Source organism: Acomys minous, assembly GCF_964271855.1.
Source record: "Acomys minous genome assembly, chromosome: 2".
Lineage (NCBI taxonomy): Eukaryota > Metazoa > Chordata > Mammalia > Rodentia > Muridae > Acomys > Acomys minous.
The window spans coordinates 138002775-138026786 of NC_140484.1; the positions used below are offsets into that span (position 1 = coordinate 138002775).

A 24012-nucleotide genomic window follows, 5' to 3' on the forward strand; every position below is an offset into this window, starting at 1 on the left:
AAAGAACTGGGGGGGGGGAGGTAGAGGGGAGGAAAGACCTCTCTACCCCTACCCCAATCCATACACTCTAAACCTGGAAGCAATAGTAGCCACTGGCCAGGAGAGAGTCTGTGCATGTCCAAGCTGAAGGCAGCAGATGCTGGGCCCGGGGAACTCTTGGCACCAAGTGAGCAAGCGAGGCCTCCAGGGACTGACTTGCCAACAGCTGGACTTGATCACCAGCTCGAAACTGAGATCATGCACTGGGTAGAATAACAAGCGGACTCTGTTCTCTCTGGCTGTGCAAAGTGTTGTTTTCCAAGGAATTGCCACAGCAGCAGCAGGCAGAAAACCAGAGATCACCACCTGAACCTTTGAGTCTCTTGAGGGAACCCAAGCTCCTAGGGAGTGTGCAGGATGATGGTGGCCCTTCGGGGAGCTTCTGCCTCAGCCGTTTTCTTCCTCGCAGCATTTCTGCCCCCACCACAACAGGCCCAGGACCCAGCCATGGTTCACTACATCTACCAGCGCTTCCAAGTCTTGGAGGTAGGTGACGTGTGTTCCCTTCACTGGCAGTAGGCCTCTTGGAAGTCACTCTGTTGTGCCCCCATTTTCCTGTCAACCAGAATGCATGTCTTCAGGATACAGAATGAATCACTGCTAAGATTACATTTACAGACCTGCAGAGCCTGGCAATTTAGGATACTACCTCAAGTCCTGCTCCATCGCGACCCCTGAGCGTGGATTTACCCTATACTTTGCCCTGATGATTTTTCTCACCTATAAAATGGACGTAGTGATAAAGTTTAATTTCAAAAGATATACTGAAGATTTAACACAGAGATTTTTAACGCTGGGATATTCGAGTTGTTTTATGTGGGGTCGTTAATCCATACTTAGAGCATAGCCTGAGACTCGCTAAGTAAATTTCCAGATTGGTGGACATTTAAAACCCAAAGTTCTGTCTTCAAAGTATCACGTTAGAACTGTTGTCATGTTTCCATCTTTTCCTGTACTGGGATGCTAACTGATTCCAGCTTTTCTTTTTCCCTTTTGATGATTAACTGTTAAGTGACTATAAAATGATGTTAGTATATGCGGAGGCTCATTGTGGATTTTTGCTTTTTAATCCTGAGTGGACTTGCACTTAGAAATGAGATTTTTCAGCAATGTTAAGCAGAGCGAGGGTGTTTGAGCTTCCGCCTCATTAAAATAGGCAAAAGCCTTGATTGGGAATGCGGCTTAGTTGGTAGAGTGCTTAGCCTAGTATACACAGAGCCCTGGGTTTAAGGTCTAGCACTGCATAAGCTAGGTTTGTTCGGCTGTACCTGTAATATCAGTTCTCAGGAGATGCAAGCAGGAGGACCCAGGGCTTCAGAGTCATCCTTGGCTACATAGAAAGTTTGAGGCCAGTTAAGACTATATAGGCCCCTATCTCAAAACAAAAACAAATGGACAAAATACAGTACTTTTATAGATCAGTCATATTTTGAGGGACAAATGTAACCTTCCACCTTGGAACGCCTGGCTCTTATGCAAGTTAAGTTGGCCTGTTATAAGTCTTCTTTCAAAAAAACAGTCTTATCTGAAACATTTGTTTTCCTGAATAAGTCTATAAGTCCTAATGATGGGGCCATCTGGCTATAGTATCAGTAAAATAAGACCACAGAGCAATCTAAGTGCATTTTCTCACACTGTCCATCTGGCAGGCCCGGAAGCTGTGGATAAAGTGTTCCCAGGCCCACGGCCTCTTCCGGCTCTTCCTGCTCTCTTCCTGGCCAGAGCACCAACGTCGCCTGCTTAAAATGCCAGAGCTGTGCTCAGGCACACAAAGTAGACGTTCACAGTCCTGACTGTGGATTTGGAAGATCCGGATATGCTCTGTAGATATGTTCTATAGAAGATAAAGCTATGTCTTCTGAACACTAGGTTCTGACCTGGAGGGGAAACTAAGTCCCATGTGGCAAGCACTAGTGGCCAATGCAGAGGCTTGACAACTCAGAGATACAGGGCCTGTCCCAAGAGGGGCATGTGGGAAGGGAAGAAAAGAGACAAAAGAGACTTGGGGAGTTATTAATACATTCTCTCTCTCTCTCTTCTCTCTCTCTCTCTCTCTCTCTCTCTCTCTCTCTCTCTCTCTTCCTTTCTCTCTCTCTCTTCTCTCTTTCTCTATCTTTCTCTTCTTGCCTCTTTTCCTGTATCTGTCTCTTTCTCTTCCAAGTAAAAGTGCTCTGCACAATTATGAGTAAAATGTTTTACATTTGGGAAGAAGGGTTTTTTTTGTTTTTGTTTTTGGTTTCGAGACAGGGTTTCTCTCTGTATCCTTGGCTGTCCTGGACTCGCTGTGTAGACCAGGCTGGCCTCAAACTCACAGTGATCTGCCTGCCTCTGAGTCCCGGGTGCTAGGATTAATGGCGTGTGCCGCCACACCCAGCTTGGGAAGAAGGTTTTAATCATAATTGCCAACTGAGCTTTAACTATCAACTCTGGGACCCAGTAATTCCATTCCACTCATTTATTCTTCCATTCACCAAACAGTCACTGAGTGTTACTGTAGCCTTAGCTTCATGTCATGTGTAGGGGAATGGAACTTATTTCTGGAAATCTAGCCTAAGAAAATAACTAAAGACATAAAAATATAGATACATAGTTCTTTTTTCTTAACATTGAGTAAAAAATTGAAAACTAAATGTGCATTAAGAGGCATTTAAGGAACAAACAATAAGATTTTAATTTAATGAAAACCTACATGTTATTAAAATTATGTTACATATATAAAAATAATATATACATATACATAATAGAATATTGTTCAGCCTTTAAACTAGAAATGATCATAATGAGTGAGTTAACCCAGAAGCAGAAAGAGTCAAATGGTATATACTCACTTATATCTGGACACTAGCCCAAGGGGCATGTCCCATGAAAGTCTTCACTTAGCAGGAAAGTGGGACAGAGGAGGGGACATCCTATTGAGTCTCTAGGTGAGAGAAGCATAGGAGAGTGGGGAAATAGAAGGATCCAGAGGGTCCTAGAAACCTACAAAAAGAACATTATGACGGGCAGATCTGGGCCCAGGGGTCCTGCTCAAACTATGGCACCAGCCAAGGACAATACGGGAAGTAAACTTCGAACCCAGATCTAGCTGATGGACAGGACATTCTCCACAGTTGAGTGGAGAGTGGGGACTGACTTTCACAGGAACTCTGGTGCCCCACATTTGACCATGTCCCCTTGATGGGGAGGCCTGGTGGCACTCAAAGGAAGGATAGCAGGCTACCAAGAAGAGACTTGATACCCTATGATCATATACAGGAAAGGAAGTCCCCCTCAGTCACAGTCATAGGGGAGGGGAGTAAGGGGAAAATGGGAGGGATGGAGGAATGGCAGGATACAAGGGATGGGATAACAATTGAGAGTAATATGAATAAATTAATAAAATATATATATAATTTAAAAAAGAAGCTCATACATAATACTGTAAATGTTATGTATGAAACACTGAAACTAAAAACTGTGACAGCCAAACCTCAGGACTGGCACTGCAGCAAATTGTAAATGAACCTGTAAATGCAGCACTGTAAATGAACCTGTAGGATCTTATGCTAAGTGAAATAAGCAAGCCACAAGAAGACAAACACCGAATGAATGATTGCACTATACATTTAATCTGAAAACACTGAGCTCATAAAAATAGAGACGTTTAAGAAATGAGAAGATATTGAACAAAGAATATAATAGCTTAATTATCTGTTCTGGAGGTAGGGAGATGTAAAGTGCACTGCCCAAGTATGAGGACCTGAGCTCAGATCGCCAGCACTTACACAAAAGTAACGTGGAGAGGCCATCTGCAAGCCAAATGCTGTGGAGGCAGATGCATGCAAGTCTCTGCGGCTTGCTGGCCAGGAGATGTAGTCAGTCAGTGAGCTTCAGATTCAACAAGAGACACTGCCTCAAAACATAAGAGGTTGAAACAATTGTGAAAGACACCTGGTATTGCTTTGTTACTTCCACATGTATACCTGCACACACACACACACACACACACACACACACACACACACACACTGAAGAGTAAGTTCAGCACTCAGGAGGCAGAGGCAGGTGGATTGCTGTGAGTTCGAGGCCAGCCTGGTCTACAAAGCGAATCCAGGACAGCCAAGGCTACACAGAGAAACCCTCTCTCAAAAAAACATAAAAAAAGAGTAAGTTCAAGAAATCTATTGTACCTATCACTACTATAGTTAATGGCAATATACTACATACCTAGCAATTAAGAGAATAGATTTTATCACCTCAAAAGTAAATATGCAAAATAATACATAGATTAACTTGCATGATTTAACCATTCCACATCAAAATATCACATGTACAACAATTATATAGGAGTTTCATTTATTAATTAAAAATACAGTCAACACAAAAAATTTGTAGTATGTCCTATATTGATATAATAGTAGATAATATAATATAGTTATGATAGCACAAAATGATATTTAAATGTTTGCAATATATCAGCAATTCTAAAATAACAGATATTTAGAAAAATCACATGTATAAATATATTTATACATACCATGAAATACATTGGAAAACTTAAAAAGCTAGTATGCCAAATGTCAATAGTACCTATGAATTTAGGATTGTAGAATTTTCCCCCTTCTGACTGGTTATATTTATCTAATGCTCCTTCTCTGTGAATGATAGATATTTATAGTACTTGGATACTTGAAATAATTTACAGTAATTTGGTAACATTGGTAATGTATTTTCTGTTTAAAGCAAAGGCTGGAAAAATGTACCCAAACAACAAGAGCATACATCCAAGAATTCCAGGAATTCTCCAAAAACATATCCATCATGCTGGGGAATTGTCTGACCCACACAAGCGAATATAGGAGCGCTGTTGATAACCTTGCACTGAGGGTGGAGCGTGCCCAGCAGGAGATTGACTACCTGGAGTACCTCCGAGAAGCTGACATCTGCGTTGAATCAGAGGAGAAGACTCTGGCTGAAATGGTACTTCAAGAAGCAGAAGAAAAAAAGAAGATCCAAAGTCTACTGAATGCAAGTAAGGGGATTCTTCCAGCACCCTTTCTAGGGCCTGTCCCACTTAGAGAGATTCAACTCCCTGCAGTTTGAAAGTGTGGTCACGTGATGAGTGAGAACTGGGTGCACCCCTTGTGTGTCTGGGCTGGGAGCAACTTAGCAGGGGTCAGGTGTCCCAATAGAATTCCACAAAAGCAAGTGGCTTTTCTTTCTCAGGGAGTTTCTAAAGACCTCAGGAAAGGCCAGGTCTACAGTGTGAGAGGCAGCTCAGGTCCTCTCCTGATAGACTTGATAGCCGTGTAGGCCCAGCTCTTTCTAGGGAGAGCGACAGGCCGGTGTGGGCTACATCAAGGGCCCAGGGAACAGAGATCTGTGGCCAATGTAACAAGCAACAGTCTGAAACTAAAAACTGTGACAGCCAAACCTCAGGACTGGCACTGCAGCAACTTGCTATTGTGTGCTGTCTGGGGTGGTGGCATTCAGGGCTTTGTCCCATCTTGTGACCCATCGGTATCAGTTCTAGGCAGTCAGTAATAGGATCTAGCAGCTCATGGTAAAATAAGCATCACAGCTGGGAAGATTTTCCTGAGCGTGAGTCCATTAAAACAGTAAGAAAGCAAGAACCATTCCCCCGCCCCACCACCACTCAGTATTGTGTGCTCTGAAAAGATTTCACTGCAAACAGGAAAATTATGCACGTTTGGGAACCTCCAGCAGGGAAATAAAAACGTAATCTGGAGCCAGGTGGTGGTGGTGGTGCTGGTGCTGGCAAACACCTTTAATCCCAGTACTTGGGAGGCAGAGGCAGGTGGATCGCTGTGAGTTCGAGGCCAGCCTGGTCTACAAAGTGAGTCCAGGACAGCCAGGGCAACACAGAGAAACCATGTCTTGAAAAACAAAACAAAATAAAACGGCAAAAAAACATAATCTGGGGGGTCATCTTTGCTTTTTAGGGCTTCTCCGCGTAATCCTTTTATGAGTCTTGGGGCAGAGGCTGTAGCTCAGTTGGTAGAGTACTGCCTAGCATGCAGGAAGCCCTGGGTTCCAGCCCCAGCATGAGGCAAAGCAGGAGGATGAGCCATTTAAGGACAGCCTCCGATATCCTCCTCAGTTGGGAGCAGGCCAACTTTAATTTAACATGAGACCTTGTCTCAATAATTTTTTTTTTTAATGTGGAGGGTCTAAGTGAAGTGACCATGGGACAACATGAACTATAAAGATATGTCCATCTGCAAATCTGGCGCAGAGGAAACTGCTCAGGGCAAAGGAATACAGGGTCATGAAGCCAAAGAGGTTTAATCCAGCTGTGTGCTGCTGCCAATAGTCACCCCATCTGTTCACTTGTTCACTTACTTAACTGACAAAAACTGATTGGAACCAAGATGTTATTCCAGGCACTGGACACAGATGATGAAATGCCATGTGGTCCATACTAAGGAGATTGAACATGACTAGCGAAACTGTTAATTATTCTAAACAGGGACATGATATAAAAAAAAAAAAAAAGAGAGAGAGACTATGATGAGAGAAGGGAGACAAGTTCAGGAATGCTTAAGTAATTTAAGCAAATAATGACTGCATGAAGTCTCACAAGACAGAAAAGAGCTGGCCAACCGAAAGCTATTCAGAATTAAAATCCACATGGTTTGTTAACTAAGAATTGAAAGTAAAGGATAAATGAGGAACATGAGCCTAGGATACTTCAAAGGCTTGGGGGCCTAGGTCATTAATCAATTGGTATGAAATCTGTAATGATAGAAAACCCCAGATTAGCCAGAGACCCTGTCTTGAAAAACCAAAAATAAATACATAAATAAATAAATAAAAAGAAAAAAAAAAGAAAAGAAAGGAAGAAAGAAGACCCAAGATTAGTTTGGAAGCACATATGACTTGACATTTTTTCCAAGATCTTACATCTTTGTTTGTTTTCTGGTGTTATAACTGAACTGTGCAAGGTAACTTATAAAGAATAGGAGTTTAGTTTACTAGGTAGGTCTCCAGAGGCTGGGAAATCTAGTAACATGATGTGGGCACTAGTATTTTCTAAGCTAGAATGTTGCCTGACCCTTCACACAGGGTCACAGGCAGGCCACCAAGCCCAAATCCTAGCGATGGATCCCCGAGCTTTTACTATTCTGGGGCACTCTTAGACCTGTAGACCTTGAGGTCACGCCTTTCCCGTTCTAGCTAGAGTGCAGCAGTTCGTGTTTTCTCAACCCCCACCCTTTGCCTCACTCTGCAGACCCTGGATGCCCATGTCTGTAGAGTTGCCACTCACGTGCCTGTCACCTCTGGAGCTCTGGTTGAGCCAACCCTCATTGGCTCCACTGTCAGCTGGGCTGTTGGATGGCCATGTCTGCATCCTGGGCTAGTTTCCTTAGGCTTCTCTCGCTTCCTAGATCCCTACTCCTGTCACACAGGCCTTCACACACCTCAACAGAGATCACGTTACTCCACCATATAGTAGTTTTTGTTACTAATCACCATGTGTTAGCAACAGCAAAAAATGTCTACTCTCTCTTCAATCTTTTACATAGAAAAGGCCTTCTGCAAAGTGACCTGAACCAAACTCAACTTCTGCTCTTCTGAAAGTATCCATATACAGCTATAACTTAAATAAATATATATTTACATGTGCATAGGGACACACATGTGAGTGTTTAATGTATTCAACCGCACATATTTTATGTACAACTTATTTTTTTACCAGACCATTAATAAAGATCCTGACATAATCTTCTTATATTCATGGAGTGTAGAACAGGGACATAGCATGGAGGGAAGAGGCCAAAGAAATTGTTCCTAGAAGAGAGCTCGGTGGTAGAGGCCCTGCAGAACTTACATTAAGGACATGTGACAGCTGTGTGATTGGTGGTCCCTGACCTGACCTCTTCTAGTCTGCTTCTCTGTTGCTGTGATAAAACACTAACGAACAGCAAGTTGGGGAGGAAAGGGTTTATTTGGCTCACACACTGTGATCACAGTGACCAGTAAGGAAAGTCAGGCCAGGAACTCAAGGAGGAGCAGAGGCAGGAACCATGGAGTCTGTCCCTCATGGCTTGATCAGCCTACTTTCTTATATAGCACGAGACCACCTTGCTTTCACCACCCATAGTGGGCTTGTTGATGTTGCCCCCCCCCCCACATCAACTATCAGTCAAGAAAATGCCCCATCAACTTGCCAACAGGCCAATCCAAAGAACATGATTCCTCAGCAGAGGGTCCCTCTTTCCTGGTAACTCTAGCCGGTGTCCAGTTGACAGGAGCTAATTAGAAGATGACCTATTATTTTCAGACAGACCTAGATTTAGACTGCTAATTCTAAACTAGCTTATTCCCCTACTCTATGTGTATTTTATGATGTGACTGCCCTTATTTTATTGCTGTTGATGGTAGAAGTGGTCACAGTGGTGATGGTGATGACAGCAGTGGTAAGGGGTGACTGGGGTTGCTTGACTGTTTTGGTAGTAACTATGTCATATCAGCTTTCTAACAGGTCATCATAAATTCAGCATCTTTTTTTTTTTTTTTTGGGTTTTTGAACAGGGTTTCACTGTGTAGCCTTGACTGTCCTGGACTCACTTTGTAGACCAGGCTGGCCTCGAACTCACAGCGATCTGCCTACCTCTACCTCCCAAGTGCTGGGATTAAAGGTGTGCGCCACCACTGCCCGGCTAATTCAGCATCTTAAAACAATACAATTTCATTATTGCGGAGTCCACACATGGCCTCTAATTACATGATCAATGTCATGAGCTTCCTGCAGCTCTGACTCCATGGGCAGTTCACAGTATGCCTCTGAGAGGACAGTGCTGTTTTTCAAAAGGTGCCTAACACCTCTCTTAAGAATTTTTTTTTATCTGATCAGGCTTGTCTATCATGATTATTGTTTTGATTAATTCAAGATCCACTGTTTGGAGCCTTATTAATCACAGAATCCCTGCAACCTTGTCTTATAATGTCACGTGATCACAGCGTGCACCGTCTCACATGCCCAGGCCCTGCCTGTGCTCTGGGGAGAAAGTCCTGTGGAGCCTGTACAGGACAGGGGGGTGGGGGTGGGGCTTGGGAAGCTGCATTGGTTACTTGACTCAGCTGCAACGAAATACCTGACCAATGCTGCTTTGGGAAGAAAGGGTTTATTCTGCCTTTACAGTTCAAGGAGATGTAATCGATCACGGCAGGGACAGGGGCAGCAGGTAGATGCTTACATTGTGTTCACAGTCAGAAAGGAGAGAGCAGCTAATCAATCAGTCTCCCTCCCTCCCTCCCTCCCTTCTCTCTCTCTCTCTCTCTCCCTCTCTTCCCCCTCCTTCCCCCATCTCCCTCTCTCCCTGCTCCCCCCTCCCTCCATCTCTCTCCAAGTGTTATATTGAACTCTGCCACTAAACTGTTCCCCAGTGGTTGCTTTCTCCTTTCAATACAGCCCAGGACTCCCAGCATGCAGAGCCTGCCCGCCCGTGTGCGCTGCTAGTCTAGGCTAAGGCGAAGGCCTGTGGATTAAAAAGACGACACAATGGGTCACTTGTGCTAAGAGAATGCCATTTAATGGGAGTAACAGAACTGCTTATATAGGGGAGGAACCAGCAATCAAGCAGCACTGTGGAAAGTCCCCAGAGGCGGCAAACCAAGGGCCAAATGAGACTCAAAACAAGGAAAATGAAGGTAACCAGTGGAGCACAATGTTTCAACTGCAGACAAAACCAAGTAATGGTCAGTACCAGCACAGCTGCAGTTCCCCACACCAGCCCACAGAATGCTGCTGCCCTTTTGAGAGTGTGTCTTCCCACTTCTGTGAACTCAAATCTAGAGATGTCCTCACCAGCATCCCTAGATGTTTGTCTCCATCTTAATTCTATTTATTTTATTTTACTATTTATTTTATGTATGCAAGTGTTTTCTCGGAACAAATGGATGTGCGCCACAGGTATGCCCGATGCTAAGGAAGTCAGACATCAGCCAGATCCCCTGGAACTGGAGCTGCCATGTGGGTGCAGGGACTAGATCTCAAGACCCTCTTCCAGATCAGCCTCTTAACCTCTGAGCATCTCTCCAGCTTTCCAGCTTTCTAAATTCCAGCAAGCTGACTATCACAATTAACCCCCCAGGGGCCACTTTGGCATTCCACCTACTACCGTGCCTCAGTTTGCTATCTGACCTTGTCTTTCTAGAAGATCCTGCTATTATGTTCTTGGCCTACAAGGGCTATGCCAGTTGCACAGCTTTTACTAAAACCCTAAATGATGAAGTCAGCACCTGGGTACAGGCAAACTGGATCAGGAAGAGCTCAGGCCACAGGTCTTCCTGTGCAGAACATCCCTTTGGAAAACCACTAAGGAATGGATGGCAACAACTACCTGGGAAAAATTCAGTCTTATACCTTAAGATATAAGGGAATTCCAGTGCATGTTAGAATGATCCTCGTCTTCTAGATATCTCTCAGATGACTACTAAGGCCAAGTCCTGAAAAACAGCTTAGGTTACTTTTTACCAAATCAATCCCCACCTAGCTGTTCTAAAGCCTTCAACCTTTATTTTGAGGTGTTTTTCCAAACACGGTCCATGTGGGCCCCTAATCCCAGGAATGTTTTGAGATTAAGTGAAATTCATAGACCCTTAATTTTCCTTTCCCCTCTCTCCCTTCTTCCTCACACATATGTGATTTAAAATAGAAATGAGTGACTTGAACTTTAAAGTCATTCCCAATGTTCGGTGTTAGAAATAAAATTGCCTTTTGTACTTGCCAGTTTATCATACAGCGCCACAACCTCGGGCACCCAGACTGGAGGCTGGGTTATCCAGCTGAAGGCTTTGGGAGAATCCACATGATGCATTCTTGAGTGGATAAAAGTATTGACCTCCTTTTAACTTGTAAGAAGATTTTTGAAGACGAATTCCTAGGGCAGTCAAAACAAACCATCATAACAGATTTTATTTTCTTTCTCTAGCCTGGCTGGCTCCTTTTATTGCAAGGAAACATGGGTGTAACCTCACGTAGCCCTCACCCTGCTGCTGCGTTAAATAGCTCAGATCTTTTGTTAGGTCATATTTCCAAGAAGTCTGCTGAATATCTGACTGCCTCTGGAGTACGTTCCAAGTAGATAATTGCATGCCTGTATTCAAACCCACAACAAACAAAACAAACAACTAAACAAATACTCCACTCACTGAAAGCTAAAGAACGCAAGTCTGTGAGGCAAATCTCAAGGTCCGTTGGTTCTCGATGATTAAGAGAAACAAAACTAATTTGTAACAGCTGTATTAACTATACAGGAGGAGGCTGGAGGTCTGTCTGAGGGCAGAAATGTAGATCATAAGGGTGCTTGTCTGTGCGTGTGTGCACAAATCTAGTGTTGCTGCATTCACAAGGGCAGCAACACAGGACATATATTCCCTAGAGAGTGCATGTCCAAGAGTCCAGAAAGGTCTGTGTGCATAGCACTTCTTCGTTTCTCGATCTAAAAATTCTGGGGTTTGTGAGGTTATTTCTAGGTACTACGGGTATCAACAAAAGGCCCCACATCATGTTGCCTTGTAGCTTTTGATCCCAGTTAGTATGAACATTTATTCATTCTCTCTCACTCATTTGTTTGTTTGTTTGTTTTAAGATTTACTGTTTTATTATATATACAGTATTCTGCCTGCATGTGTGACTGCCCACCAGAAGAGGGCACCAGATCCCATTATAGATGCTTGTGAGCCACCATGTCGTTGCTGGGAATTGAACTCATGACCTATGGAAGAACAGTCAGTTCTCTTAACCTCTGAGCCATCTCTCCAGCCCCAGTTGTTGTTATGGTTCAACAAACGTCTAACTAAATTCTAGATATATTTTCAACTTGTGCTGGACATTAGAGAAGGGACCCTGGCTATGATCTTTGTTCTCAGAACCACTTACAGTAAAACAGAGAAGCAATCTAAACAGAAGGGATAACAATCTAGAGTGAGGACTGCTCTCATAGAGGGATGTATAAGGTGTCAGAAGCATGTGAGGTCATAGGGTCAAAGTTGTCATGGAGATAGCAGGTTCCATCTCTGCTCTGTGTCCAAAAGCCCTCATCCCACATTAATGTAACTCAACAAATGACTCCAAAATTTGGTAGGTTAAAGCAACATCCAATTCTTATTGCCCAGGAGTTTGCAGGGTGGAAGGACAGTTCTGTTGACCTGGGCCAGGACTGGCTTGATGGCAGCACATCTCCCATCCTTGGCACATTGCCTAGGAGTGGTTGTTGATGAGGGCCTCTTATGAGATGACTTGGTTGTCCTCCACATGTCACCTGGCTCCCCTGCAGGCTTATCTGGGCTTATTCTTATGATGAATGCAGATGTCTCAGGGAGAGGACAGACGTCCCCTATGGACTTAATTTAGTCATTTTTACCACTTTCTTTTAGTCAAAGCAAATTCCAACTCTGGCTCCAGGGTCCATCCTTCCACTATGAACTCTAGTTGCATCCATATTTGAGCTTTTGTTCTTGATATCGTGGAAGCAGGGAGCAAGCAAGATCAGCTTTTAGTTATGCAAACGTGTATGTGAGAACAGGAGCAGCACATTACAATGTTTATTGTATGCCAGGCCCCAACTAAGCCTTAATATGAGACCCATAGCTTAGCTCTCCAGCAACACCAAGTCAGTGTGGGTCACTAAGAAACATCCCATGCAAAGCAGCAGTTCTGTTTTCCCACCAGCTGTCCGCTGAAGCACCCACATGGTGAGACAGCCCCTGATAATCTATTTGTTTTCTAAGTTGGCACAGTAGTGATTGAGGTCACAAGTTTGGGCAGTGTCAAACACCTGTACTATCAGGAACTGTTTCTGAGTGTGGAACATAAGCAGAAAGGGTTTGAGTGGGGAGGCAGGTATATAGTGTGTCCTAGGCACTGCGGGAGGATAAGGAGGGAGAAGGTGAGACAGAAAGAGAAAGGCGAGAAGGAGGGCTGTTGCAGTGAATTTAAAAGGAAGGCCTAGAAATGATCATAATGAATGAGTTCACCCAGAAGCAGAAAGAGTCAAATGGTATATACTCACTTATATCTAGACACTAGCCCATGGGACATGTCCCATGAAAGTCTTCACCTACCAGGAAAGTGGGTCAGAGGGGAGGACATCCTATTGGGACTTTAGGTGAGAGAAGCATGGGAGAATGGGGAAATAGAAGGATCCAGAGGGTCCTAGAAACATACAAGAAGAACATTATGACAGGCAGATCTGTGCCCAGGGGTCCTGCTCAAACTATGGCACCAGCCAAGGACAATACGTGTAGTAAACTTCGAACCCCTACCCAGATCTAGCTGATGGACAGGACATTCTCCACAGTTGAGTGGAAAGTGGGAACTGACATTCACATGAACTCTGGTGCCCCATTTTTGACACGTCCCCTTGATAGGAAGGCTTGGTGGCATTCAGAGGAAGGATAGCAGGCTACCAAGAAGAGACTTGATACCCTATGATCATATACAGGGGGAGGAGGTCCCCCTCAGTCACAGTCATAGGGGAGGGGAGTAAGGGGAAAATGGGAGGGACGGAGGAATGGGAGAATACAAGGGATGGCCTAACAATTTAGATGTAATATGAATAAATTAATAAAATATAGTTTTTAAAAAGTAAGGCCTAATTTGGAAGCTGCTAACCTGCACTTCCGGTTCACTCAAGTAGTTAAGTTTTATTCCTTCTCAAATCTCTGATGGGGTTGAAGACCAAATAGTTTAGTCTTACAATTAAGCTTAGTTGGTTAGGGGTTAAGATGTTTTTAGAGGCCAAGCATGGTGGCACACTCCTATAATCCCAACACTCGGGAGGCAGAGGCAGGTGGATTGCTGTGAGTTAAAGGCCAGCATGGTCTACAAAGTGAGTCCAGGACAGCCAGGGCAACACAGAGAAACCATGTCTCGAAAAAAATTTTTTAAAGAAATGTTTTTAGATTTAGATAGATGTTTTAAGTTAATAGAGATGAGGTATGATAGATATGGATTTTCATTCAGAATTTTAGACTCAACAAGATAGGAAAAATGTTTACTTCAAGTTTGCCAAATACGAACAGCCAAATCACTATGAATGTAACAATCCATATAACTCTTGATTGTTTCATGTTTCTTCCTGCTGTATGTAGTTATTTTATTTATGTGTAATAATGTATATGTATATGTTATAAAAAAATATAATAATTTAAAAAAGAAAAAATGTTTATTATTGGGCTATAATTATATGGCAGTATTTTCTAACCTGCTATCAATCAATAAAAATATGGACACCTGCTATATTTTTAAATAGCCTTGGCTCACCTGGGGCAGGGCAGATATTACTCCCTTAAACTAGCTCACATATCTCCCTGCCCCTATCCCATGCCATCTGCTTCTAATAATTTCTATCAAGCTACCTCCCATCCATAATCCCAAATACTTGCTCATGTTCTTCATCTGGGCCTTGTGCTTCTTACTCCACTTCATTCATAGGGGCAGCCTCCTTCCTTCTCCTCTTCTCTCTCACCAGAAGAGGATGCCCCACCCTGTCTCTGTTATTATTCAGCATTGGCTAGTTGGCTTTTATTGGGAATATAGAGAACAAACAGTGGCATGTTTACACAAACCTGAGACAGGAGATACTTAGAATAAACTTCACAATGCAACCAGATAGTGGGGTGGAGAAGTCAGCACACAGTCCACAAGAACATTATGCCAACAGAGGAGGAGGAAGAGTTGGGTTGAAGGAAGAGAAGACTCCTTGTAAGGAAACACATGGTCCAGTATAACGCCTGTGTTAGTTACTTTTCTGTTGCTGCCAAGAGACACCAAGATCACAGCAACTTACAGAAGGAAAGGCTTATTGGAGTTTACCGTTTTCGAAAGTAAGTCAGTTACCACCATGGTGGGAAGCATGGCAGCAGGCAGGCAGGCAGGCATGACAGCTGGAGCAGTAGCTGAGAGATTGTATCTGACCCACAAGCAGGAGGCAGAGAGAACTGACAGAGAATGACATGGGCTTCTGCAACTTCAAAGCCCAGTGACACACCTCCTCCAACAAGAACATATCTCTTAATTTTCCCCAAAGACTTCCACCAACTGGGGACCAAATATTCAAATACAGGAGCCTAATGGAGGCCACTTTTATCTAGTCATCTATCCTGAAAGAGGGCTAACCAATGGAACCATTTATTAACTGGAGCGAGAGTAAGGCTTGGAAAAGTCAAGAATTATGACAAAATTTCATATAGTGGTGAAAAATGCTCATGCCTAGAGAATAATTGTCCTTTTAATGGACTTTCACCAAGCAAACTTACTCTTCCTTTTTTTTTTTTTTTTTTTTTTTTTGCTAGTGTCATGTCTCTCTCTCCCTTCCTTTTTTGTTGTTGTTTTGTCTTTTGAGACTGGGTTTCTTTCTCTGTGTAGCCTTGGCTGTCCTGGAACTCAGTTTGTAGACCAGGCTGGCCTTGAACTCAGAGATCCACCTGTCTCTGCCTCCTGAGTGCTGGGATTAAAGGCGTGCACCACCACCACAGTCTCCCTTCTTGAGTCCTGGTTTATCATCATCATCTTGCTACCTCTGTCTAAGCAGTCAACCTCTCTCTTTCTGACTGTCTCTTGAATCAATGCCTGACACTATTTAGTATCTTGAATCTGGACTACACTTATAAACCTACTGCCTAACCTCCCTGTGTCTGTCACTCCATCTTCAGGTCCCCCCCACCCTGGTTCCCACCTCCAGCTAGCTTTCTATCAGAGATGAACCAACGTATCTAACATCAGATTGAGTAACAATGGAGGAACAAGTCTTACAGGTCCAGCAAGTGTTATTAATAAGGAGGAAAGTATTTTAAAAGATTCAAATAAGTGATATTTGTGTGTGAACTCAATGCGAGGTCTTGGGCTAAATTCTACCCCAATTGCATGTCTGAAATTTTGCCTGTGGGAGGAGTCATACATTTCAGTGTTCTGGTTTGCAAGTGGAAACTTTACATACCATTGTCTCTGTTAAATAATTTGCATCATATTTGGACTCATTTCCTCCCTCCCTCCACCAATATTTCCTCAACTATTTCCTCCTGCTAACTATCTGTTCCCAAGAGAAACACAGCAGGTAATTTTAACTTTCCCTTTTACTGGGACACTGAAAATGTATGTTCCCTAACGTTTACAATTTTAGATTATACTTGATAAAAGAATAGAAGGCACCTAGCATGAATGCATAGTTTTATGGCTGCCAGGATGAAGGCTGGATTGACAAAGACTCAAGTCCAGGGCCTGCATGTCTCAGATGCCAAGTCCTGAGCTCCATCTAAATCTGACGGTGTAGGAGAAGTAGCAGAAAGACATTGGGGAAATTGTTCTGTTTTAACACCTTAATCAAAAATATACATCAACATATTCTTCCTTTGTTATCTAAGAGTTCTGCAGTAAGAAGGGGAAATAAAAAGAGAAGGGAGGGATAAAAGTTCATTCCTTCTACAGTGTGTTACTTTTTTTTTTCTTTTTTTTTGTTTTTCGAGACAGGGTCTCTCTGTGTTAGCCTTGGTTATCCTGGACTCACTTTGTGGACCAGGCTGGCCTCGAACTCACAGCAATCCACCTGCTTCTGCCTCCCAAGTGCTGGGATTAAAGGCATGTGCCACCACACCTGGCTATAGTGTATTACTTTTAAATTGTATTTAGTTTAAATTTGTTTTTTGACAGGGTCTCATTATGAAGCCCAGCCTATCCTGGAACTCCTAATGTAGTACAGATGGGGCTGTAATTGTCTATGTATGACTTGTAACCTTCCTGGGTCTGCCCCCTGAGTGCTGGGATTATAAACCAGCCACTCCACAACTGCCTCTCTTCTGCATTTTATCTTATTTGTAGTTTTTGAGACAGGATTTCATGTAGTCTAGAGTGACATTCAAATTGCTGTATAGCTCAAGATGATCTTGAACTTCTTTCTAACTTTCAAATGCTATCAATTTTATGCAGTGCTGAGGATCTAACCCAGGGCTTTTAGCATGCAAGGCAGATAGTCTACCAATTTACCTACATCCCTAGCCCCTGCTCTTATGTATTGTAAATGAATGTTTCTTTTTAAAATTTTATTTTATTTATTGCATATGGGTGCTTTACAGAAGAGGGCAGCAGATCTCATTATAGATGGTTGTGAGCCACCATGTGGTTTCTGGGAATTGAACTCAGGATCTCTTGAAGAGCAGGTGGCACTCTTAACCACTGAGTCATCTCTCCAGCCCCAGAATGTTTTCTTTTTTAGACAAAGTTTCTCTGTGTAGCCTTGGCTATCCCAGACTTGCTTTATAGACCAGGCTGGCCTGGAACTCACATTGATCCACCTGTCTCTGCCTCCCAAGTGCTGGGAGCGTGCGCCACCACTCTCGGCTTGAATGTTTTGTTTTTTATAAACAAGAAACAAATGTTCCTCATTCTAAGACACAGTCTTTACATATCTTAGTTGCAATTCTGTTCTTTCCTAGCAGGAATGACAGGCACTGTGGGGGCCACCTGCTGAAGGTGGATGTCCTGTCACACTTGCGAGCCCGTTGCCTTCACTAGTACTGCTCTGGGCACCCATGGCTCGCCAATCCTTCCTACCACACTAAGCTGCCTCTGAGGCTAGCTGGGAGTGGCCTGGCTCCCAACTCTGAGTTTACAAGATTTTTTTTACCACTGACAAGCTGTGTGCCCTTTCCAAGAAACTAATGCAAGCCTTAACTTCTTCATTTGGAAACTAGTGATTCAAATATATGTCACGGAAACTTATTATAAGAATTACATAGCCAGGCATGATGGTGCACACTCTTAATCCCAGCACTTGGGAGGCAGAGGCAGGCAGATCTCCGTGAGTTTAAGGCCAGCCCGGTCTATAAAGAGAGTTCCAGGACAGCCAGGACTATTACACAGAGAAACCCTGTCTTGAAAAACCAACAACAAAAACTATTTTTGGACTAGAGACATGGCTCAGAGGGTAAGAGCACTGGCTATTCTTCACAAAGGTCCTGAGTTCAATTCCCAGGAACCACATGGTGGCTCACAACCATCTATAGTGTGATCTGGTGCCCTCTTCTGGCATGTGGATGCACATGCAGGCAGAATACTGTGTAATAAATAAATAAATTAATTAATTAATAAGTTTTTAAAAGAATTACATGAATTACATAAAGTTATGCAATATAGTACCAAACATATTCTAATTATTTGTAAGATATTTAATGATTTCCTTAACCCTGTGACGTGTTCTTTCACATGGTTATCTATAGGAACCCATGGACCCATCTCTTCTTCCCCTATACAATCATTCTATGGTTATTTGAGATTACAGCCTCACCCACTTCTCCTTGGTGGTTGACAGATCAGGGACAAGCACTGGCTTCACCTCAGCCAGGTGCAGCTGTGCTTGAGTAGAGACAGCATCTGGGAATCAGGGTGGCTGTCCTCTTCCTCTACACAATCCCTCTGCCCCCAGTAGCTCTGTACAGCAGAGACTCCTTCTGCCATCTGCCTCTTCAATGTTTACGCTCTCTGGATGCCTTTTCAAGTGTTTTGCTTTCTGTAGCCAGGTCATGACCATGTTGACACATGAGCCAGGCGAGGCCTCTGTGCTTCTACTGGAAGAACTGATTTTCTGGAACTTGCCTCTGTCTAGCTAAGCCTGCTCTCTGTCCCATGTGTTCTCTTCAGAAAACCTAGAATCCACTTTTTTTTAAAAATGAAATAATGGGTTTGAAAGTATCTTAAAAGCTTTGAAGTGCTTTATGAATGATTATTTACTTAAGATGGATCTGCAGTCGGAACTCAGAAGGTGCTGGACTGGTTAGACCCTAGAAAAGCATCTGAGTTTTTTTGTTTCCTTCATTTAGCTGTTGTTTACTGAATCCTGAAAGCATTGAATTAGACCTCTGGGTACAATACTAACTATGAAGCTGCAGGCCCTGTTTTTGGAGAGTCTTGTGAGGGAGGTGGACAGCAAGCTAGTAAAGACACTGACGAGACAGTTCACAGTGTGATGAGTGGTCTAAAGGAAGAAGCCCGTTCAGGAGATATTGAATGTGAGACTTGTCCAGGTACGGTAGTGCATGCATACAATTCTAGTGCTTGTGAATTTGAGTCTAGCCTGTGCTACGTAGTGAGACCAAGGGGTGCAGGGGTCGAGGGTGGGTGCGAGGGTGACAGAATTCTAAGTGGAAAATTCCTAACGCAAAAAGAAATTTGGCACGTTCACAGGACATAAAGAAAAACTATGTAATCACAACACAGTGAGCCTCAAAGGGCAGGGTCCTGATGATAAGGGCCATAGTACACAGTCTTATATAGGTCGTGGCAGGAGAGATTAGGATGCTATTCTAAGTGTGACAGAGAAGGAGATAAAGTTTAACAACCAGGTCACTCTTGCAGCTTCGTGGAATAGATACTTGACATGAAGATGAGCAAGCAAAACTAAATTCAAGGAGACAAATCAGACACATTTGCAGTAATCTAGGCAAGAAATGATGACTCATGTTTGCAGGGGAAGAGTAGGTGGCAGAAGGTGAGATATGTAGTTGAGTATTTTTATTGAGTTTTTAAAAACTTTTTTTCATATCATATTTTAATTCTTTGACAGTTTCCTATATGCATGCGTACAGTGTATTTTGATCATATTAATTCCTACTTCTCCCAACTCCTCTCAACTCAACCCAAGGCCCACCTCTCTACACTCTTTAAGAATTATTATAACCCCCCAAGTTCAATTTGTACTGCCCATGTGCTCATGGGTGTGAGGCCATCACTGGAATATGGTTAACCTAGCGGGAGCCACGCCCATAAAGACAACTTGCATCCCCTCCCCTAGAAACCATCAATTATCAGCAGCTCTCTAGCTCGGGATATGACCTGAAGCATCACCCCCTTGACTGGAGTATCAATTGGACTGATCTCATCTGGGTCGCATTAAGGTAGCATGAGTGCAGCACTCCTGTTGGGTCCTGATGATGAGGTTTCTTTCCAGTCCTCCCTGAGCCCTGGCTCTTACAGTCTTTCTGGATCCTCTTTTGTGGTGGTCCCTGAGACTTGAAGGGAGGGAGTATAATACAGATGTCCCATTTGTGGCTGAGCAGTCCCCAGATACTTATTCTTTGCACACCAACCAGTTGTAAATTCAGTAACTGCTTTCTACAGCACAGAGAAACCACTCTGATGATGACTGAGAGCTGCACTTTTAGGTAGGTGTATAGCAAGATCAATTTAGAGAGGAGTTTGAATCTATATCCATTTATCGAAATAATAATAATTGGGCCACGCCTGTGGCCTGTGAGATCCTTAGCAGTGGGTTCTTGGCCAGATTTAAAGAGATCCACCAAAAAGTCCAAAGTTGGAACTGATGACCTACTTTTCCTGAAATGACCAGTAGTGCTGACCTCTTGGACATGGCCACCATGATGATTCCAAGAAGCTAAGGTTATCTAGAAGATGGCGCACTTAAGGTTTATATGGGAGGAGCATATTCCATGCCTGTCTATATCCCATCATCTGCAGTGCATGCAGCCTAACCACAAAGGAGACTACGGGATGTAGTTGCACGTGCAATGAGAAAAAGTGAGCTGAAACGGAGGAGCACAGGCCATGATCTCTGCGACACTGTCAGAGGAAAAACAGGGGATACACACACAGAGACAGGGATGGGAGAGAAGAGACAAGGGGAAGGAGCCGGTGAGCGCTGTCTTACTGCAGACAATGGAACAACATGCCTGCATGAAGGAGGGGAAGGGCTCTTCAGTTAGGGGCTTCCTGGTTGCATGATCAAGAGCAGACTCTGTTATAAAGTGACAGTGGGAGGTGAGACAGTACATATGGAAAATATAGATTGTTCTACAGGAGAAGCCGAGGATGAAATGGTGCAAAAGATAACACAGAATCCAGAAAGTGTTAACTAGCTGGAGATATTCATTTATCATTAAAACAGGACCTAACTATGCAGCTCCTGGCTGGCCTGGAACTGCTGTATAGACCAAGCTGGTCTCAGAGTCACAGAGAGCGTTCTGCCTCTGCCTCCAGAGCATACACACTATGCCCGGCCATGAGATTTAAAAAACTAGAGCAACCAAGATGCATATAAGTTAAGCCTAGGAGCTAGTTGTGAAGAAAAAAAATGAAAGATTATAGGGCAATTGGTTGAGGAATCTAGAGACCAGGACAGGATATGATCTGCATCCAGTGATTGCATTATTCATGGAAAGAAGACATAACACAGCTTCTTCTAATTCTGCTGTAAGCAAGGGACAGGAAACAGAGGCCGTTCATGTCTAATGGTGTTTGCTTTTTCAGAGGAGCTTGTGCCTGTGTTCCGTTTTTGTCTAGGCTTCTCCAAGGGAAACTCTTCTCTTAGAGGTCATGGCATCCCAGGAGACATGAGAATATGCCCAACTTAGTGTTAGGTCTAAAGGGAAGCAGGATGCTTCAGGTGTTGTGAGCATTCTGACTAACCCATCCTTTTCCTCCTGTCTGGCTAGGCTGTGACAACATGCTGATGGGTATCAAGTCTCTGAAAATAGTGAAGAAGACCATGGACCCAGATGGCTCTTGGATGAAAGATGCCGGCGGCAACTCCGCAAAGGTGTATCTATTAACCGGATCCAGAAGCAACACAGTTTGGGAATTTGCAAACTTGCGGGCATTCATGGAAGACAGCACCAAGCCTGGTCCCCGGAAGCTAATCTTACCCCTTTCCTGGCAAGGATCAGGGCAAGTGATCTACAAAGGCTTTCTATTTTTCCACAGTCAAGGAACTCCTAACGAAATAATTAAGTATAACCTGCAGAAGAAGATGGTGCAAGATCGGATGCTTCTCCCAGGAGGGGCAGGCCGAGCACCCATCTATCAACACACCCTATCCACTTACATTGACCTAGCTGTGGATGAACACGGGCTCTGGGCCATTCACTCCGGACCAGGTATCCAAGGCCACTTGGTTCTCACAAAAATTGAGCCTGGCACTTTGGGAATAGAGCATTCATGGGACACGCCATGTAGAAGCCAGGATGCTGAAGCCTCGTTCGTCCTGTGTGGGGTTCTCTACGTAGTCTACAGTTCTGGTGGCCAAGGCCCCCATCATATCACCTGCGTCTATGATCCACTGGGCACTGTCAGGGAGGAGCATCTGCCCAACTTGTTCTTCCCCAGGCGGCCCAGCAGTCACTCCATGATCCATTACAACCCCAGAGAGAAACAGCTGTATGCCTGGAACGAAGGCAATCAGATCATTTACAAACTCCAGACAAAGAGAAAGCTGCCTCTGGAGTAACTGTGGCTGCTGGGAGGGAACATGGTGGGGCTTAGGCAGAGGCTTTGCAGGACACGGAGGTCACGGCCCCTTTATGGTGTAGTATCTATCCTTCAATGTGCACACAGGAAAAGGTTCTGATGGTTGAAATATGTAGTCTTTCTTTTTCAAATGTCACTGCTTTCGGTATCCTTTGAGAGCACAGATGAGGCTGTCATTCAGAAGTTTTCACCACTACCCTGTTCTTCTCCAAATCTGATGGGGCTTTAGGCCTCTTCCATGTGATCTATCTTATTCCCACTCTTTCCTTCTTGCCTTCCAGCATGTTCTCTGACTCTACTCCCCATCAGCAATTAGGACCTCGCCACTCATTGATTTCCTCTCCCACCTTCACTCCGGCTCTGCCCACTTTTGCCAATGTTTATGAGGAATCTTTGTCCAACTGTATTTGTCATGTTTCTTGTGGCTATGACCAAATACCTGACAATAAACAACTTACAAAAGAAAAGGGATTTTTTTTGCCAGCTCACAGTTTTAAAGGGAAGCCAGGCACAGTGGTGCACACCTTCAATTCCCAGCATTTGGGAAGCAGAGGAAGGTGGAGCTCTGTGAGTTCGAGGCTAACCTGCTCGACATGGTAAGTTACAGGCCAACCAGGGCTACACAGTGAGACCCTGTCTTAAGAAAACAAACAAACAAACAAACAAACAAACAAAACAAGAATGGGGCTGGAGAGATGGCTCAGTGGTTAAGAGCATTGTCTGTTCATCCAAAGGACCCACGTTCAATTCCCAGCACCTACATGGTAGCTTGAAACTGTCTGTATCTCCAGTTTCAAGGGATCCAATACCTTCACATTAATGCATAGAAAATAAAATAAAATTATTAAAGAAAACCAAGGATATAGTCTATCACAGTAGTAGTGGAAGTGTGGCAGCAGGAGCATGACCAGAAGTGAGGCTGCACCATGAAACTTCAAGGCTTGTCCTCATAATAGGAACTCACCACCTCTAGTTAGGACTCACTTGAAAGCCTGTACCCAGCTGGGAAGCAAGTTTTCAAACACATGAGCCTACGGGGCCACATTTCAACCACAGTAGCCGGGAAGCACTATTTCTTGTTGACGTTTAATTTTTACTTCCCCTAGCCCTGCCCTTCTGCCAAGCCAAGTGGCCATAGTAACAAAGTCAAACCATGACTCCCTGGATGTTATTTTCTACTTACAAAGCTGTTGCACACTGTTTAATTCTTTTTGCCTTTGTGAGGCATGCATAAATCTTTATAGTTCCTATGCTAGAGATGGGAGTGCAGGTGAGTTACTCAAAGTAGCAAGCTACAAAATGAAAGAGCTAGGAAAGACTGCAAATCTTGAACTTCCATCACCCAAGGAAGGAAGTTATCAGTTACGTACTTTTGCCCACCTATCCTTAATCAATGTGTCCATCGGTTCAGCCTAACATAAAAGCCTGTCCCTCGGTCAGTTTTCATGTCTCTACAAGGTCTTCTTATAGGTCTTTCAAAATCAGATTTCTCCAGAAAAACCAGTCCAAGAGTAAGGACACAACTCTAGCCTCACCCTGTCTTTCTGTTGCCTGCTTATTTCTTCTTGCTTCCAATACAATAAAAGTGAGATTAAGCAAATAATCTCATTAGGTTCTGTTTGCCTATATCCCCTCACCACAAAAGCATTCCAGTACTATCTGTGTAGAGCTCACTGTGAACAATCCCTAACACACTAAGGCCCTTGGCGAAT

General features: G+C 43.7%; 1 protein-coding gene across 1 annotated transcript; it reads left to right on the plus strand.

Moving 5' to 3' along the window:
* OLFML1 (olfactomedin like 1) lies at nucleotides 1–22771 on the plus strand. The gene is made up of 3 exons (XM_084773660.1): nucleotides 1–525; nucleotides 4762–5050; nucleotides 21490–22771. Exons 1-3 carry the CDS (start codon nucleotides 397–399, stop codon nucleotides 22278–22280), a joined length of 1209 nt encoding a protein of 402 aa, XP_084629786.1. The 5' UTR covers nucleotides 1–396; the 3' UTR covers nucleotides 22281–22771.
* The last annotated feature ends 1241 nt before the right edge of the window (nucleotides 22772–24012 follow it).